At 40.6% G+C, this 19548-nt stretch overlaps 1 protein-coding gene across 3 annotated transcripts; it reads right to left on the bottom strand.

Moving 5' to 3' along the window:
- Positions 1 to 798: 798 nt before the first annotated feature.
- LOC5509768 (oncoprotein-induced transcript 3 protein) lies at positions 799 to 18303 on the bottom strand. 3 transcript variants are annotated; one of them, XM_048730923.1, is made up of 12 exons: positions 18016 to 18148; positions 13574 to 13759; positions 11466 to 11725; positions 9930 to 10194; positions 6236 to 6368; positions 5644 to 6012; positions 5094 to 5207; positions 4111 to 4322; positions 3183 to 3333; positions 2540 to 2768; positions 2061 to 2338; positions 799 to 1856 (listed from the first exon to the last, which is right to left on the bottom strand). In XM_048730923.1, the coding sequence occupies exons 3-12, from the start codon at positions 11588 to 11590 to the stop codon at positions 1645 to 1647; spliced, it is 2088 nt and encodes a 695-aa protein (XP_048586880.1). In that variant the 5' UTR covers positions 11591 to 11725; positions 13574 to 13759; positions 18016 to 18148; the 3' UTR covers positions 799 to 1644. The 3 variants fall into 3 exon arrangements, with proteins under 3 accessions (XP_048586880.1, XP_032234632.2, XP_048586881.1); XM_032378741.2 differs by lacking the exon at positions 13574 to 13759 and having other exon boundaries at positions 18016 to 18303; XM_048730924.1 differs by lacking the exons at positions 11466 to 11725; positions 13574 to 13759; positions 18016 to 18148 and adding an exon at positions 11112 to 11368 and having other exon boundaries at positions 9930 to 10196.
- Positions 18304 to 19548: the final 1245 nt, after the last annotated feature.

The raw sequence follows: 19548 nt of genomic DNA, 5'->3' as shown, positions 1-19548 counted from the left end.
TTTGCATCTATGCGTGAGTTTGCCAGTCAAAAAGTCACGCGTTTTCCAAGGGCAAGTCGTCTATTCTTGCGTTGCTTGTTGAGTGCTGTTGAACTTGTCGTCGAGTTCCTTACAAGGCTCGTTAACTTATCACCCAAACACGTCCCCGAAGCTTTCTGCGTTGATCTTGTTATCTTTATCGGAAAGCTCCAATAGAATGGTATACACCAATGCATTAGTAGAATAAAGAGCTACTAACAATTCTGTAAAGCCACCGAATATAATTATCGTGTATTCCCGAGTTAAGAAAATTAAAATATTCTATTAACATATTGGTACGGCTACCCTTTGTTTTTTTGTTTGTTTTTGTATGAGCAAAAAAGATCGGTACACCACACTTACATGGTTCCCCCCGATGCGACTTTACAAATACACACGCAACTATATACAAACAGTTTTCTTTACGCATCTATAAATACACTCATCCAAACGCGTGCGACTATAAAAAACGCAACTATATACACGCATCCATACACGTGCGACTATAAACACACGCATAGTACCAGTACTGGTCTTACGATCGGGCAAGGACCAGACACGATCGGAGGATCAGATCAGGAAACCCCTGCGACACGGGCAGCCCTAAGTCCATTGTGCTATATTTGTGTGTTCCACGACCAGAGTCTAATCGTGGACGACCTGACACGATCGGACTCCGGTTGAGAGTATTATCACATGTGTCCAATAGTACTCTTAACCACGCAACACACCCGCAACTATATACACGCATCACGTAAGAGACAAATGGCTAGACAGATGCTGGAGTAAATATTCTTTATTCAGCGTGCGTATAACTGCGAGATTATTAAAATGCTTCTCCTACTGTAAGCGGAATATACTAGTAGCTAGTCTTCTCCACACCTCAATCCAAAAAATGCGAAGAAAGAAAAAAAAATCCGTGATGAGGCTACCTGCGCAAACTGATAACCACTCCGCCCCAGTCACCCGCGTACCTGTAACTCCAGACACAGGTAGCCAGAATCTCAAAAAGGCCAGAAAGCCATTTCCTTCCCTTTATTCAGATTGAAACGTGGGGTACTTGACGTAAGCTGCAACTGTAGCTCGTTAATTTAGGTTTTCTCTGTATCATGTTTTTGCAATCTGCAATATTGTTATGTGTGGTCGTTGCATTGAAAGTTGCGGGAAAAGTTGATTCGTGTAACCTGACTTTACTCGGCGCTCTAAATCACCCAGCTTCCAATAAGATGTAAAGTGTATGGAATGCGTCAGTCCTTTCTAGGGGGTGGGGGTGGGGGCGGTTTGGCGGGGGGGAGGATCTGATAATACGGGCAAACCTGGGATGTGGAAGGATAAAGAAAATCTAAAAAATTGGCCAAACTCTGGAGATATAAAACTCTGCTAAACTTCTTATCTACTACCATCCCTGTATTGTATCAAAGTATGTGTACTTGCAAACTCCTATGCTCGATTCTATTGCCAGTCACACGTGCTATAAGGGTACGAATACTGTGCTTGTAAACCTCCTAATTCAATCCACGCGTGCTATAAGGGTATGAATACTTGCAAAGTCCTGAACTCTACCATTCTACCATTAGCGGGTTTACTTTTATGCTAGAAACTGCAGCAAAACTTCTGGCGTTGACTTCAAGCAGTTGACTGCGCATGCCCTTGGACACTCTCATCGTCAAGGGTAAAGACTTGATTGGTTGCCGAGGCAACAACGTCAAGCTGCATAGTGGGCTTCTTCTTCGCAATCCTCCTGCACATGCCAAAAACGCCAATAACGGCAAGAAGGACAACAACCAGGCCTCCGAGTGTACTCAGGCCAGCTCTGGTGGCTGTGGACGTGCTGGAAACTGGGAAGAGATGAAGAAAAAAACAAACAAGACATGAAACAAAATGGTGGCATTTAGGCATACAATAAAAATAATTATGCTGACCAGCCAAACGCAGGCTCAGAACACAGGTAACCTAAAATAGCAACAATATATTATACCAGTGAGCAGGGTAGACTGCGCCGCAGTGGTAATAATACCGTCATTAGTAGAATAACGCTTTACCTTTCTGGTTCCCTTCCCCTCCTTGTCTGTTACTGGCCTTCAGTGTAAGGTACAAATCCTCCGCCTCCTCGTCCTCAGCATTCACCTCCCTACGCCGTCTCCCATAGCAACCCTGCTGGCACCGGGAGTCGTATGACAGACGGTGACACACGATGAGGCGGCAGTGCAGGTACACCACCTGGTCCGGGTGCTGATGGACGAAGCGGAACGAGTTGATAGTGAACCGCTGGGTGGAGTTCTGCTTGTACACGTATGACATGGTGTTGTCCCTAGCACACCTACAAGCAAACAAAAACACAATCTAAAGGCTTGTCTACACGGGCAAATACACGTGGAGACATACAATAGATGCTCGTCTACACGGGCAAATACACGTGGAATCATACATTAGATGCTAAAGGCTCGTCTACACGAGATAATTTTACGTGGCAAATGTGCTTGGCTGGAGGCTCGGAAACGTGACCAACTGTCTCTCTTACCCCCTTTCTATAAGCGTGTAATAAGGCCATGAATATGCTTCCTTTGTCAGGGTTGCGCGGCACGAATCGGCGAGCACGCTCAGGTTCCCTGTGGTGGATTTGACGCTGTACTGAATGTGCAGGGGCTCATCTATCATCACCGGAACTGGGTAGTCTGCGAGTCCGTGAGCTCTTTGGTACCGACCCGAGTAGAACAGGTCCATGGTAAAGGTGAAGTTGCCATAGGAACCTGAAGAGCCAATAGAATGATCAAATAATATACCATATACAGGTATCTTGTTTTAAAACCCGTCGCTTTTTTCCAACCATAGCAGCTCGACTGTTTCATTATTCGGACATTACATACCACATCATATTTTCCTTCTATTATTGCCCTAAGGATTGTTTAAGTCGAGAATTTCCACGTTAGCCCATAGGGTTTTGTTTTAACAACGGTCTTTTTTCTCGCCACTTCCTTTAAAAAAAGGACTAGTCCTTACGTTTAAGATTATCACTGGCTTTCCGCGCTTTCCCTCAGCTATTACTATATAATACAGACCTTTACAACCAAAAAATGTGTCCATTTTATGTAGTAAAGTGTCCGATAAATTAAGGTTGTCCGGTTGTATGGAGTTTGCATTGTGGTTGATATAGATAGCCTTACCGTGCCAAACGGGAACAGCCTTCCTGATGGTATAACTCAAGCTGACGTCACCATGACGAGAGTATTTGCAATAAAATGCCAAAGACGGAGGCGAGTAGCGAGTGATGGAGCTATTAGAGCTAATACCAATAGGCGTCAGCGGAGAATACACCTGGGACAAAGATCGTAACGAGTCACAAATAGCAAGTCATAGGTAACGAATCATGGGTAACGGGTCATAAATAGCGAGTCATGAGTGACAAGTATCGGGTAACGAGTCATGCGTAAACGGGTCATAAATAGAAAGTTATGGGCAAAGGGTCATGAGTAATGAGTCTATCGGGTAACGAGTCATTTATAGCGAGTCATGGGTAACGGGTCATGAGTGTATCGGGTAACGAGTCATAAATAGCGAAACACGAGTGACGAGTGACAAATATCGGGCTACGAGTCTTGAGTCATGGGTAACGAGCCATAAGTAACCCGTCATAAGTTGCGAAGAAAGAGTCACGGGTACGATTCATGGGCAACGAGTCGTGAGTAATGGGTAACGTGTTATGGGTAACGAGTCATGAGTAACGAGTGTCAACTATCAGGTAGCGAGTGATGGGTAATGAGTAGCGAGTTATGAGTAGCGAGCCATGGGTAACGAGTCATGAGTGACAAGTATCGGATAACGAGTCATGGGTAGCGAGTCATGATAAGCGAGTAGCAGGTTTTTTAAAAGTAACGAGTAATAAAGAGATTGGACGATTAAACTTAGAGTAGCAAATTGTGAATAAATCTAAAATCAAGGACAAGAATATGCCTGTCAAAGCACGTAAAACATTTTTTCTTGCAACTTGTCTCGAAACAACGTCCTACATAAATTTGCATTTAGTCGCTTGCGCGTTTTGTTTTTTTCGTCTTTTACGGGCCTGCTTTTTATTAGACTAATAAATCGCTCTACCTTATTCCAGTATGTTATGTGATCCATGGTCTGGTTGTGTTCCGTTCCACATTCGCCAAACCCTGTGCTGAAGTAGATATAGGGACCTGCATCTTGCCCCTTGCAGCTCGCATCCAGTAACTGGAGGGAGCTGGCCGTAACTCCTGGGTGTTTAGCCTTTCCCAACCATATCTCCATGCGGCCATCGCTACATTTTACATGAGTCTCGTTTGCTATTAAAGAAAGAAAGATGTAAGGAGGCATACACATTTAGGTCTTTAGTGGAATCCATTATTACAGAAGGCCGATCACGTCGCCTTTTAAGCTCCCTAACGATACCGATCGCCATCTCCATCGGCTACTTTTGTTGACTAATATTGTTGACTAAGTATTAGACCTCAATCCTGGTTAGTTTGAAGTTTCCTTGTAAAATGATCGTTGTGTTTTCATATGTGAACGTAACAGGGATTGGTTGTTTGACATTCTTTACCGTGCACTTCAAATAACTTCGAATAAGTAGTATGATTAAAGATTTGTAAAGCGCTATAAAAGTATTGATATTACAGAGGCTTCAAGGCTCCTGCCTCAGTGTCTAGTGACAACCCTCAAAAAACCTCATCGTATTCACTACTACTAGAAATTCCTTACCGGCAAACTCTACAGGGGTTAATATGGGTATTTAATTATGCCTTTATACTTTTACTATAAACTTGTTTAAGCCTAAAGATTTATATTCAAAACACGCAAAATATTTTAGTCAAAACAGACAGGGTGTCCTTACAATGTAAGAAATAATCTAGAACTCCTTCAAATTAACCCTGAAAACTACCCTTTATAGCGAGATATCAAAGCAGGTGCTCATAAAGCTGGGTTTAAACTGTATATAAAACCTTGAAAACTGTAAATCTCTTATCCTCTTCAGCATTGCCAACTTCACGAGGGCGCCCCTTACATTGCGATGAGAGCGCCCCTTACATTCGCAACTTCACGAGAGTGCCCCTTACATTGCGATTCACATCTGTTTCCTGTGTAACCTGAAGCGCATGTGCAGTTGAAGCCATTCGGCTGATCGTGACAGATGCCGCCATTTTGGCAGGGCGAGCTGGAGCAGGGCGAATCTGCAAAGTCAGTGACAACAAAATGAGCAGGAAAATTGGTCGTACGCATCAGGCCTCAAGAGGTAAACGAAATAATAAATAATAATTATATATTTTTATCTTTGTACAATAAAATAATAAATATATATTTTTATCTTTGTACAATGGACCCCCTATATGTGATCTTTTCGAACCGACAAACCGCCCTCATTTAGTTGAATGCAGTGGAAGATTAACTTCTTTTAAACCCATTTAAGCGAAGTGAAGCAAACACATTATCTTAATTCAATTCCCTTGGGTAAAGTTATTTGCGGACCCCTATTTGTGAGTAAACTGATTTTCAGGCATTAAAAAAACCGATGGCCTAATAATAAAAACTACTGGAGGAGGCTTATTAACGCGCAAGAATTCTTAAAAGAAGCACTTAATAGTCATGGCATCAAAGAGTTTAACGTACTTATCCCGTTGCCACAGAGCCTGAAGCAATTGTAGTTGTCGAAATACTGAAACTTGTACACGTAGAAGCCGCTACAGTTTCTAACTGTCAAATGATAGTTGTACCGGTAACAGTAGCCAAAATAACTGATATGGACCGTTCTACCAACAGCGCCTTCTTGGACGCTTGGATGGCTACCATTCATCCAGACCGATGCGGACGCCCCACAATGGTACCCGGGAACACAAGAGTTCGCCATCCCTGTCCCAGCATAGCCAGTAAAGCGGTACCAGCTATTCCAGTTGATGGAATATTGGTCACAGTTCCCCAATGTTTTGCTGTAATAACGGGACCTGTCCCATGTGCTCAGCTGTTTGTGATACATACACTCTGAGAAGAGAAAAAAAATGATTAGATGGAGGGCACCTCAGGAAAGAAAAAAGAATTTCCGATGAAATAAACTCGTAAAACTTTTGAAACACGAAAAGCCACAATCCCTCCTCTTCTCTTTTTCGTTCGTCTTACATACCATAAGGTTCGTCTTACATACCGTAAGGTTCGTCTCACATACCGTAAGGTTCGTCTTACATACCGTAAGGTTCGTCTCACATACCGTAAGGCTGGTATTCTATGAGGTCGATGACAAACTGCAGACTAGTGTTGCACAAGCCGTCCTCCAAGACAAGTAGGACTGGATACGAGTTGCCAGCAGGACCGTTCCCGTTATAAGTGAGAGAACAATTTCTCTAGAAATAAATAACAACCTCGTCACAAGGCTCGTAGTAAGTGTTGTTGTGGTGTTGGTGTTATGTACTATATGTGCTATATGGTATGATATGTGCTATATGGAATGATATGTACTATATGGTATAATATGTACTATATGGTATGATATGTACTATATGGTATAATATGTACTATATGGTATAATATGTGCTTTATGGCATGATATGTGCTATATGGTATGATATGTGCTATATGGTATGATATGTCCTATATGGTATGATATGTGCTATATGGTATGATAGGTGCTATATGGTATGATATGTGCTATATGGTATGATATGTGCTATATGGTATGATATGTACTATATGGTATGATAGGTGCTATATGGTATGATAGGTGCTATATGGTATGATATGTGCTATATGGTATGATATGTGCTATATGGTATGATATATGCTATATGGTATGATAGGTGCTATATTGCATGATATGTGCTATATGGTATGATATGTGCTATATGGTATGATAGGTGCTATATGGTATGATATGTGCTATATGGTATGATATGTGCTATATGGTATGATATGTGCTATATGGTATGATATGTAATATAGGGTATGATAGGTGCTATATGGTATGATATGTGCTATATGGTATGATATGTGCTATATGGTATGATATGTACTATATGGTATAATATGTACTATGTGGTATGATATGTACTATATGGTATAATATGTCCTATATGGTATAATATGTGCTTTATGGCATGATATGTGCTAAATGGTATGATATGTGCTATATGGTGCTATATGGTGCTATAAGGTATGATATGTACTATATGGTATAATATGTACTATAGGGTATAATATGTACTATGTGTTATGATATGTACTATATGGTATAATAAGTACTATATGGTATAATATGTGCTTTATGGCATGATATGTGCTATATGGAATGATATGTGCTATATGGTATAATATGTACTTTATGGTATGATATGTACTATATGGTATGATATGTACTATATGGTATGGTATGTGCTATATGGTATGATATGTGCTATATATGGTATAATATGTACTATATGGTATGATATGTGCTATATGGTATGATATGTACTATATGGTATGATAGGTGCTATATGGTATGATAGGTACTATATGGTATGATAGGTGCTATATGATATGATATGTGCTATATGGAATGATATGTGCTATATGGTATATGTACTATATGGTATAATATGTACTATATGGTATGATATGTGCTATATTGAATGATATGTACTATACGGTATGATATGTGTTATATGGTATGATATGTGCTATATGGTATGATATGTGCTATATGGAATGATATGTGCTATATTGAATGATATGTGCTATATGGTATGATAGATGCTATATGGAATGATATGTGCTATATGGTATGATATGTGCCATACGGTATGATAGGTGCTATATGGTATGATAGGTGCTATATAGTATGATATGTGCTATATGGTATGATATGTGCTATATGGTATGATATGTAATATAGGGTATGATAAAAATAAATGGGCTATTAAAAGTAAAATTTGTAAGGAAAGCAACAAAACTTGCCACCAACATCCATGGTAACCATACTAAGTGGGGAATTTGAGACCATTAAATCAGCTAAACACAACATGTGTACAATCCTAGTCGTATAATAAGGCTGATACTAATAGCGTGGTGCACAGAATCAATAAGACTAATCGATTTTCCCTTCCTAGATATATGCCCTAACTCGACCGTGGATAACGACTGACAGCTTCATTCAGCTCTCCGAACGGGAAGGATGGAGGACTGACAAGTTATATAAGTACCTCATTTAGCCCTCCGAATGGGAAGGATAAAGAACTGACAGGTTATATAAGTACCTCATTTAGCTCTCCGAATGGGAAGGATGAAGAACTGACAGGTTATATACGTACCTCATTCAGCTCTCCGAATGGGAAGGATGGAGGACTGACAGGTTATATACGTACCTTATTCAGCTCTCCGAATGGGAAGGATGGAGGACTGACAGGTTATATACGTACCTCATTCAGCTTTCCGAATGGGAAGGATGAAGAACTGACAGGTTATATAAGTACCTCATTTAGCTCTCCGAATGGGAAGGATGAAGAACTGACATGTTATATACGTACCTCATTTAGCTCTCCGAATGTGAAGGATGGAGGACTGACAGGTTATATACGTACCTCATTCAGCTCTCCGAATGGGAAGGATGGAAAACTGACAGGTTATATACGTACCTCATTCAGCTCTCCGAATGTGAAGGATGGAGGACTGACTGGTTATATACGTACCTCATTCAGCTCTCCGAATGGGAAGGATGGACGACTGACAGCTTATATACGTACCTCATTCAGCTCTCCGAATGGGAAGGATGGACGACTGACAGCTTATATACGTACCTCATTCAGCTCTCCGAATGTGGAGGATGGAGGACTGACAGGTTATATACGTACCTCATTCAGCTCTCCGAATGGAAAGGATGATGAACTGACAGGTTATATACGTACCTCATTCAGCTCTCCGAATGGGAAGAATGGACGACTAACAGCTTATATACGTACCTCATTCAGCTCTCCGAATGAGAAGGATGGAGAACTGACAGGTTATATACGTACCTCATTCAGCTCTCCGAATGGGAAGGATGGAGGACTGACAGGTTATATACGTACCTCATTCAGCTCACTGAATGGGAAGGATGGAGAACTGACAGGTTATATACGTACCTCATTAAGCTTTCCGAATGGGAAGGATGGATAACTGACAGGTTATATACGTACCTCATTCAGCTCTCCGAATGGGAAGGATGGAGGACTGACAGGTTATATACGTACCTCATTCAGCCCTTCGAACGGGAAGGATGGAGGACTGACAGGTTATATACGTACCTCATTCAGCTCTCCGAATGGGAAGGATGGAGGACTGACAGGTTATATACGTACCTCATTCAGCTCTCCGAATGGGAAGGATGGACGACTGACAGCTTATATACGTACCTCATTCAGCTCTCCGAATGTGGAGGATGGAGGACTGACAGGTTATATACGTACCTCATTCAGCTCTCCGAATGGAAAGGATGATGAACTGACAGGTTATATACGTACCTCATTCAGCTCTCCGAATGGGAAGAATGGACGACTAACAGCTTATATACGTACCTCATTCAGCTCTCCGAATGAGAAGGATGGAGAACTGACAGGTTATATACGTACCTCATTCAGCTCTCCGAATGGGAAGGATGGAGGACTGACAGGTTATATACGTACCTCATTCAGCTCACTGAATGGGAAGGATGGAGAACTGACAGGTTATATACGTACCTCATTAAGCTTTCCGAATGGGAAGGATGGATAACTGACAGGTTATATACGTACCTCATTCAGCTCTCCGAATGGGAAGGATGGAGGACTGACAGGTTATATACGTACCTCATTCAGCCCTTCGAACGGGAAGGATGGAGGACTGACAGGTTATATACGTACCTCATTCAGCTCTCCGAATGGGAAGGATGGAGGACTGACAGGTTATATACGTACCTCATTCAGCTCTCCGAATGGGAAGGATGGAGGATCAGTCGCCCACCTACACGTCACATTGTCGCCATCGGGATCGCTCACAGGGATTTCGATAAGTTCACGTGTCCTAGATGTGACATTGATGCTCAGCGGAATAGAGGAGAATGGGGATTGGTTGATGCGTCCGGTGTCCGGCCTGGTGGACAGGGACACGTTGGCGTACAGTATCCATGGAGACGAGGAGTAAGTGCTTCCGTGTAGGTGAATCCAGCAACAACTTGCAAAGCTAGAAATGTAAACAGATAGATACAGTATAACCCTGTTAATAAGGAAACCTTCGTGACCTACAATACTATCCTTGTACTGTACAACCATGTTAATAAGGACCCCTTTTGAACCTTCAATACTATCCTTGTACAGTACAACCCTGTTAATAAGGACACCTTCGTGACCTACAATACTATCCTTGTACAGTACAACCCTGTTAATAAGGACACCTTCGTGACCTACAATACTATCCTTGTACAGTACAACCCTGTTAATAAGGACACCTTCGTGACCTACAATACTATCCTTGTACAGTACAACCCTTTTAATAAGGACACCTTTGTGACCTACAATGCTATCCTTGTGCAGTACAACCTTGTTAATAAGGACAACTTCGTGACCTAAATTACTATCCTTGTACAGTACAACCCTGTTAATAAGGACACCTTCGTTACCAAGAATACTATACTTGTACTGTACAACCCTGTTAATAATTACACCTTCGTGACCTACAATACTATCCTTGTACATTACAAACTTGTTAATAAGGACAAAAATAAGGACGGTAAACCCCCACTCTAAGGTCACATTTTTAGTGGGGGTTTACAGTATGTATTATTGACTGGCACTTTACCTAGGGGGTAAGTAAGGTGAATACGAATACCCCCTCAGCCCATTTTTATCTTAGGATAAAATAAAAATTGGCTTTATGCGACCAACATCGAGCGCCGTGCTTGTTTGCTGAAGTGTATAATTGACACATTGATATGGATTTTTCCGGCCACGTTTGAGTGACATTTTATTATTGAATAATTAAAAAATCGATCAAGGTAATATTATTACACATTAATTCCGTCACTTCGGCAAATGTGGAGTAGAGAAACCGCCACAGGACACATGGCAATGTGGCCACCCCACCCAGGCGCCGGGGGGGCTCGCAAATGAAGTGCGACTTGAAAGTGTTGTCCGATGCTCACGAGGGAACATAATTGAAGTAACACAAAGTCTAATCCATCAGAAATTCAAAGTCTGATTGACTGAAACCAGAAAGCGACCTGACTTGCCAAGAGTTCGCAGAATACTAAAAATCACATTGAACATAGCACTCTCACCTCGCAAATGAAGTGCGACTTGAAAGTGTTGTCCGATGCTCACGAGGGAACATAATTGAAGTAACACAAAGTCTAATCCATCAGAAATTCAAAGTCTGATTGACTGAAACCAGAAAGCGACCTGACTTGCCAAGAGTTCGCAGAATACTAAAAATCACATTGAACATAGCACGCTCACCTTATTTCCCAGTTACGCGCCCACCAATATTGGTCAGGAAAAGTGTGTGTGAAATTGTTGCCAATCTCTGACCAGTCCTCACTTGCACTATAATCGAGACATCGATAATATTGACTGTCGTACATATATGAAGTTCCATAGAAGTCGTTCCTTTTTTGAAATGTATGGCCGCTTTTATAATACACGGTGTTGGCTCTAACGTTGTACGAGTTGCAGTACGTATCAGACCTACGCCATGCGGTCCGGTAGTAAAAATTCACCTGCAAAAATGGGCATGCAACAAATATCAAAATAGTATATAAACTAATGACTTTCCTGGTCTCTAGCCAAAGGGGGTTGACTCTGGAACGACACAAAAAGACCCATTCCTGAATAAAATACCAAAGCATACAAAAAGTCAATTCCCTGATATCGAAGGCAAGAAGGGGGCAGGCGTGGGGGGTGGGGATGGGGGTTCAGGAAAAACTAGGGGGGGGGGGGAGATTTTTACTCAAGACACCTTAAAATTTCAGAGCCTCGTTTTATTGTAATTATTTTTTTTCGGTGCCCCCCCCCCCCCCCCCCCCTTATAGAACCCCAAATTTTTCTTTATTTTCCCTTAGAGGACCATTTTCTTCGGAGCCCTTCCTTTTGGTGGTTAAAAATTTTCGGAGCCCCCTCAATATCTTCCCTCCCTCCCCCCCCCCCCCCCCCCTCGGTGTATTTAATGAACACTCTCTTACACCTATTTTCAAATGTATGCGGAATCCCGGGTTTCCAATGTTCTGTCATTCGACATTCCACACGCCAAGGCTAGTACTTCGTGGATGTCATAAGCATTCTCATATTACAGACGATCTTTTAATCAATTTCCACAAATCAAACTACACGAAGAATATTGCTAAGCTTTCTCAAATGATTCGTTTCTGGTAGCGTTTTCTGGTATCGTCCTTATTAGGACTCGTCAGCATGGCATAGCCGGTTTGCCTCAGTTAAACTTCATCGGCAAAAAAACTGCAGGGCGACTTCGACTCGAACGAAGTGCTTTAAACCACAGCTTAGATCCATGTGGGATCTAGAGCTGCGACCGGGCTAGCGTGATGCCAATTGTGCGGATCACGCATGCGACCTTTCCCTTAGAGGACCTTTTTTGGAGCCCCCCCTTTTGGTAGTTAAAAATTTTCGGAGCCCCCTCAATATCTTCCTATTTTCGAATGTATACTGAATCCCGGGTTTCCAATGTTCTGTCATTCGACAAGGGTAGTACTTCGTGGATGTCATAAGCATTCTCATATTACAGACGATCTTCTAATCGATTTCCTAAACTCATACTACACGAAGTATATTGCTAAGCTTTCTCGAATGATTCGTTTCTGGTAGCGTTTTCTGGTATCGTATGCGAATGATTTCCCAACAAAGAGTACTCTGCAAGTGTCTTTACCAGATGAATCTTGTAAGTATTGATGGGAAATTTACTCTCCAGCAGATCTTTGCCAAAAGCTTTCATGGTTTGAGCGGCTGGATCAATCATGTAAAAAGAGAGTTTAGCAATATACTTCATGTAAAGTGATGTTGGAAGTTCGATTAGGAGATCGTCTCTTATATGAGAATGCTTATGACATCCACGAAGTTCTAGCCTTGTCGAATGACTATGTCGAATGACGGAATTGGAAACCCGGGATTCCGCATACATTTGAAAATAGGTGTAAACGAAACAGGACTTCTAGTACTAATAATATAATGTGGGTAAACGAGTCCCCGCTTAGGGATCTTGTAAAAATTGCAAAAAATCAGAGAGAAAAAAACTAGATAGAGGTGATGCTCCATCCACAGACATCTTCAGGGGCTCATAAGTAGATACAATCACCTGTATAATATGTGTCACGGCTTTCCCCAGGATCAGGCTATTTTAGGTCAATTTGATATTTTTGAGTTGGCCCTTGAACCCCCCACCCCCTTCCGAAGTTCATATCAATATTTGAGTATTAATCTCTCTCGGTCAACCTTTTGGAGGCCTGGGTCTAATGGATTTTCAAGATTAGTGAGATAATGATTTGACCAAGCGATCAAGTTTTTCTTGACAACTTCTTGCCGCCAGTCTCAAATTGATAGGAATCAGAATTTTTTACCTTATGTTTTCTGTAGATCAGGGAGCGGGAAAACTTTAGCTCTTCTAAATATGGGCAATCAATGCCAATATAGGGCAATACATACGAAGGGCACTATCCGTGAGGAATATGTTTAATATGTCTCAGATTTTTTGATTTTTTAGCGGAGCTACCACGCGGCGCGAAGGCGTGAGCGGAGCCCCATACCTAAGAAAAAGTTGTAGACAAAACAAATATAATAACAAATATTGGTAACCCATCGACGCGAGTTTTCGTGACGCGATGTCCGTCCGTCCGTCCCTTAAAAGCATCGTATGACAACCAAACTTGGCAGGTGTCATGTTTGTGTCAAGGGGGGTGCAAAACTTTTGTCACGTGATTTGTGACGTCATCGATGACGCCACAAGAAGCAAAAATATGCGGACGTCATCAAAATAAAACAATATTTATATTTCACGAAGGAAACATCATATGGCAACCAAACACGGTAGGTGTCATGAAGGTGTCAAGGGGGATGCAACGATATGGTCACGTGTTGTGTGACGTCATCGATTCATTTGAAGCAAAAATCGTGATTGAAAGCAAAAACATTCATATCTCTTGAAAGAAACATTGTTTAACAACCAAACTCGGGAGTTGTCATGTTGGTGTCAAGGGGGGTGCTCCATGGTAACGATGAGATGGAAACGTGACGTCATCGATGACGTCAATAAAATTAAACTTCTCTGACGCCGAAACATCGTATGACAACTAAACTTGTTATGTGTCATGTGGATGTGGGGGAAAGGGGTATAACAAGTTGTCTCGTCGTGATCTGTGAAATCGTTGACGTTGTCAAAAACAGAAATATAATGATATTTAATATTTCTTAATTATTAAGCTAAAATAAGCAAATATTTGGTCGTTTGTAGGCAATGCCTAAATCTATATATGAATTTTACAAGATCCTTTTAGTGCTTATATAGAAGAGATCGGTCAGAGAGAGAAAGGTCCAGAGATTCAAAGAGGGAAGTTACAAGAAAAAAGTACAAGATGTAAGAGAGACCACGAACCCATAACCATGTGAGTTAGCGTGAGAAGAAGGCTAGATAAACAAGAGTTGCATCACAACCGTCTAAGTTCTGAAAACAAAAAACCTGACAACTCCATTATGTGCAATTATCAAAGGAATCCGAAACCTGTTGTTAAATTTTCAGTACATCCATGATCCGGTACGTTTTAGTGTAAGAATCCGACAATCAGTTCTATTTTGTCTCTAAATCCGCAATGCGCGTGCCATGTTAGGCCCGGATCCGTCCCTACCCCCCACCCCCCTCTTCAATGTTCGTTAAACTTGGAGCTGATCAAGGTTATTCCAATCATTAATTTTGATTCCCTTTTCGTGTATTTTGTAAGACCTTATTTTCAGCATTTTAGATGTTATAACGTTATTTTTGTTGTTGAGAAATTGGTTCCGAAAGTGAATATTTATTTTTTTCGTATATTTCGAAGGTTTTAATTAAACTGCATCAAATTATTAGTCATGTTACGAGGTTTTGGGTGGTTCTTTTATGGTATTGGGGGTAGCCGGGGATCGTACACGCTGAGCAAGGGTTGACCGTCTTCTTTGTTCTTTATTGCACCGCTTGAGTGTTTACAAATGGTAAAGCTACCACTGGCTAGCGGATGATTGGCTGTACGAAGGCAAGTACTTTCGGAAGGTAGTGAAGGAACATCTCTTTCCCGGAAAGTCGACGAAGCCAACTTTAGAGAATCCTGACTAAACCAACCTAGAGCACTGCCGTGTAGTGTCCTCGCAACAGTTACGTGCAATCCTAGAGCTAGTTACTATGCTGCTCAATTTATACTAATCTCATAAATAAACTGGTCAAACTGGTTTTAAGGATGATGTAAGAAAAGAAGATCGGGTGTTGACTTTGGGAAGAAAATCAACGATGAAATAATAAATGACTTAGAATAATTTCCTTCGATAGAAATAGCAAGAGCAGTATAAAAGGAATAGTTTGACTATAGTAATATGCAAAATTAAGTAATGTAACAGCGGTAAGATTAAGGATAAAAGTAATCGTTAAACTGTTATTTTAGCCTGGCAAATATAAAACCTGTTTTGCTAAACAGTAACTACGCATGCTTAGTCAAACAATGAAGAGATCCACGTAAAGCAAATAAGTGAAATGTCGAATGGAAAGTGAAAGTAAATATCTGACGTGTCGGAAACGACTTTTGCATAGATTAACAATTCCTTCATAACAGTCATCTTGCTTAATTATCAAAATGTTAAAACGCAGCTGCCCGTGCAATGATGACTGTCTAGCCAGAACATAATTAACAAAGCAGATAGACCACACTTAAGCCAAACAAGTTCTGAAAACAAAAAACCTGACAACTCCATTATGTGCAATTAACAAAGGAATCCGAAACCTGTTGTTAAATTTTCAGTACATCCATGATCAGGTACGTTTTAGTGTAAGAATCCGACAATCAGTTCTATTTTGTCTTTAAATCCGCAATGCGCGTGCCATGTTAGGCCCGGATCCGTCCCTACCCCCCACCCCCCTCTTCAATGTTCGTTAAACTTGGAGCTGATCAAGGTTATTCCAATCATTAATTTTGATTCCCTTTTCGTGTATTTTGTAAGACCTTATTTTCAGCATTTTAGATGTTATAACGTTATTTTTGTTGTTGAGAAATTGGTTCCGAAAGTGAATATTTATTTTTTTCGTATATTTCGAAGGTTTTAATTAAACTGCATCAAATTATTAGTCATGTTACGAGGTTTTGGGTGGTTCTTTTATGGTATTGGGGGTAGCCGGGGATCGTACACGCTGAGCAAGGGTTGACCGTCTTCTTTGTTCTTTTTTGCACCGCTTGAGTGTTTACAAATGGTAGAGCTACCACTGGCTAGCGGATGATTGGCTGTACGAAGGCAAGTACTTTCGGAAGGTAGTGAAGGAACATCTCTTTCCCGGAAAGTCGACGAAGCCAACTTTAGAGAGTCCTGACTAAACCAACCTAGAGCACTGCCGTGTAGTGTCCTCGCAACAGTTACGTGCAATCCTAGAGCTAGTTACTATGCTGCTCAATTTATACTAATCTCATAAATAAACTGGTCAAACTGGTTTTAAGGATGATGTAAGAAAAGAAGATCGGGTGTTGACTTTGGGAAGAAAATCAACGATGAAATAATAAATGACTTAGAATAAATTCCTTCGATAGAAATAGCAAGAGCAGTATAAAAGGAATAGTTTGACTATAGTAATATACAAAATTAAGTAATGTAACAGCGGTAAGATTAAGGATAAAAGTAATCGTTAAACTGTTATTTTAGCCTGGCAAATATAAAACCTGTTTTGCTAAACAGTAACTACGCATGCTTAGTCAAACAATGAAGAGATCCACGTAAAGCAAATAAGTGAAATGTCGAATGGAAAGTGAAAGTAAATATCTGACGTGTCGGAAACGACTTTTGCATAGATTAACAATTCCTTCACAACAGTCATCTTGCTTAATTATCAAAATGTTTAAACGCAGCTGCCCGTGCAATGATGACTGTCTAGCCAGAACATAATTAACAAAGCAGATAGATCACACTTAAGCCAAACAAAAAAACCTTTAGAAATTCCGTTGATCCAACTTGCATAACGTGTGGTTTACTAGGCTATGAAATAATTATAATTTTTATAAAAACAGATTGTAGCTTTGACTTTAGATGCGGATTTTTATTTATTTTATGGGTGTAATATTAGAGATTTATCACGTGTGAAGTGGGGAGAATTGAGTTTATCTTCATTATATTTTTTAACAACGCTTGTGTGATTGACGTCATGTCTGGTAATTCGTGGAAATATTGCAAAAGTGTCTTGATTCTTTTTGAATACTCAATCTAATATTTTGTTTGATTATGATGGCTTTTGGATGTCTGCCTTTTTGGAGTAACGCAAATGCCGCCAAAAGAAAATTATCATACACTCTTTTTTTTATAAGAACCTTTTTTATAAGAACGTCCAGCATGAGATAGCAGATTTTGTGGTGCAGAAAATGACACGGAATGGTCACAACAAACACTCGGGCTGTTTTATACCCGGTTTACACACGAAAAGTGCTTTCAAGTCAGGAAAACTTGGGATTCTTTCACGTGTTAAAGGCAGGCTATCTACACTGCCGACAGTAAATCCCTAGTCTTTTCGGAAAGAACGTTAGGCCGGAGGTCCAGTCTTACCACAAATCATTAATCTGTTAATTGGGATGTGACACAACCGCTGGGGACGCTGCCCGTGGTGCCATTTCAGCAGTTTACACACTAACACTCGTATGATCGCAAAACAGCATTGAGCACCCATTATCTAGACACTGACAAGAAAATTATTCACAAGCGCATGTGATCGTGTCTCGTAATGTTACTTAGGCCTGTTTAAATACTAAACATTTCATTTTCGTTGTTACAAAGTTAGGGACCAACATACCGCATGGGAGGAGGTCTCATTCGCGGTCCAACTGATGATGCCTCCTCGGAAATGTGATCCCGATGCGAACGGCAGAAAAACGTAGATAACCGCACAAGCGGCAAGCACGTATGTCCACCCCGCCATCTTCGTGATATGCCTTCGCTCGGGGAATGTGCTATGGTTGATGAAATAATAAACAACGCCTATTCCACGAAATCAGCAGGAGACTGCCATTTGAAACAAAAGAGTAAACAATATTGGAAACGAGTTCGCGTGGGCCGAAAGGGAATCTGGGAAGCTGAATATTGAGATATATAATTTAGGAAGAGTTCATCAACCATAGACTATTTTATCATTTATTACTGGAATGGAGCCGAAAGATTCCCCAGAGCTCGTCACATTGTCGGCTATGAAATATTGCTTTTCCTGTTGAGTCCAGGGCCCTGAATCGGTATAATTTGTTGTTCTCCCTACACAGAACAAAGAATGTCTCCGCTTCAGTACACCCGACCTTTATGATAAATGTAAATCAGCCTCCAGTAAAATAAATGAATTTGTTAAGGTTGGGTAACATTTTGCATCGATCCAATTGTGCAAGTGCAGGTTCTGTGACGAAGAAAAACGTTTTATACAATTGAGGAATAAGTGATCTATCACAAACAGCCCTTTTGAAACGGCTGTACATGTAATCCTAGTGGTAAAAACACTAAGCAAACAAATAACTAGTTCAAAAAACCTTTCGAGTTGGGAGGGAAAATAGATGTGACCTTTTCATGTAGATACACTTTTACTTTCTTGATGATATATATTATATATATTAAATGTGAAGTGGGGAGAATTGAGTTTATCTTAATTAATTCTTTTCCAACATCGCTTGTGTGATTGACATGTTCCGGTATTTCGTGGAAATATTACGAAATAATTTATGCTTCTTGATTCTTTTCAAATCTATAATCTAATCTTTTGTTTGATTATGAGGGCTTATTAATGATTGTCACTTGGAGTAGCGCAAATGCCGCCAACAGAAAATTATCATAGTCAGAAAGACAAAACATAAAAAAAACTGAACTCATACAGTAAAACCCCACTAATAAGGACACCAATCATACAACTGTATTCATACAGTAAAACCCCGTTAATAAGGACACCATTCGGACCCATAAAATTTAGAAATTAAACGAGACTTACCTGTAAGGTGAAGTTGACTTCTCCGCTCCTGCCCAATAGCTCGTAGAATTACAATCAAACTTCACCTTACAGGTAAGGCTAAATTCTACTTCGCCATTGGTAAATAGTCGCTGCGAAATCACGTGTGAGATTTTAAAGCAAATGGTCATGAGCAATTCTCAGTAAGGTTTTTATTATCACATTAAACATCAGAGTCCACTGCATGAACAGGTTAACACCAAAATTATCTGGCTCTTGGGTTATTGGTTTGTCATAGTATTTTCTGAAAGTTCCTACATTAGACCATCCTGCGGCATCCATTATGGTCTTAATGGATATGTTTGCAGTTTTCCCAGCTGACATTGATGCAGAACGTGTACTGTG

Source organism: Nematostella vectensis, chromosome 8 (assembly GCF_932526225.1).
Source record: "Nematostella vectensis chromosome 8, jaNemVect1.1, whole genome shotgun sequence".
NCBI lineage: Eukaryota > Metazoa > Cnidaria > Anthozoa > Actiniaria > Edwardsiidae > Nematostella > Nematostella vectensis.
This window is presented reverse-complemented; position numbering and strand designations above follow the sequence as displayed.

What these genes read in the sequence shown, in the direction of transcription:
- LOC5509768 (XM_032378741.2), bottom strand. Translation starts at nt 18,141, where the DNA reads ATGGCGGGGTGGACATACGTGCTTGCCGCTTGTGCGGTTATCTACGTT. An exon ending in CATAGAATACCAGCCTTACG is followed by an intron (nt 6,013 to 6,235) that starts GTATGTGAGACG and finishes TTCTCTTCTCAG; the next exon opens with AGTGTATGTATCACAAACAG. An exon ending in TACACGCTTATAGAAAGGGG is followed by an intron (nt 2,339 to 2,539) that starts GTAAGAGAGACA and finishes GTTTGCTTGTAG; the next exon opens with GTGTGCTAGGGACAACACCA.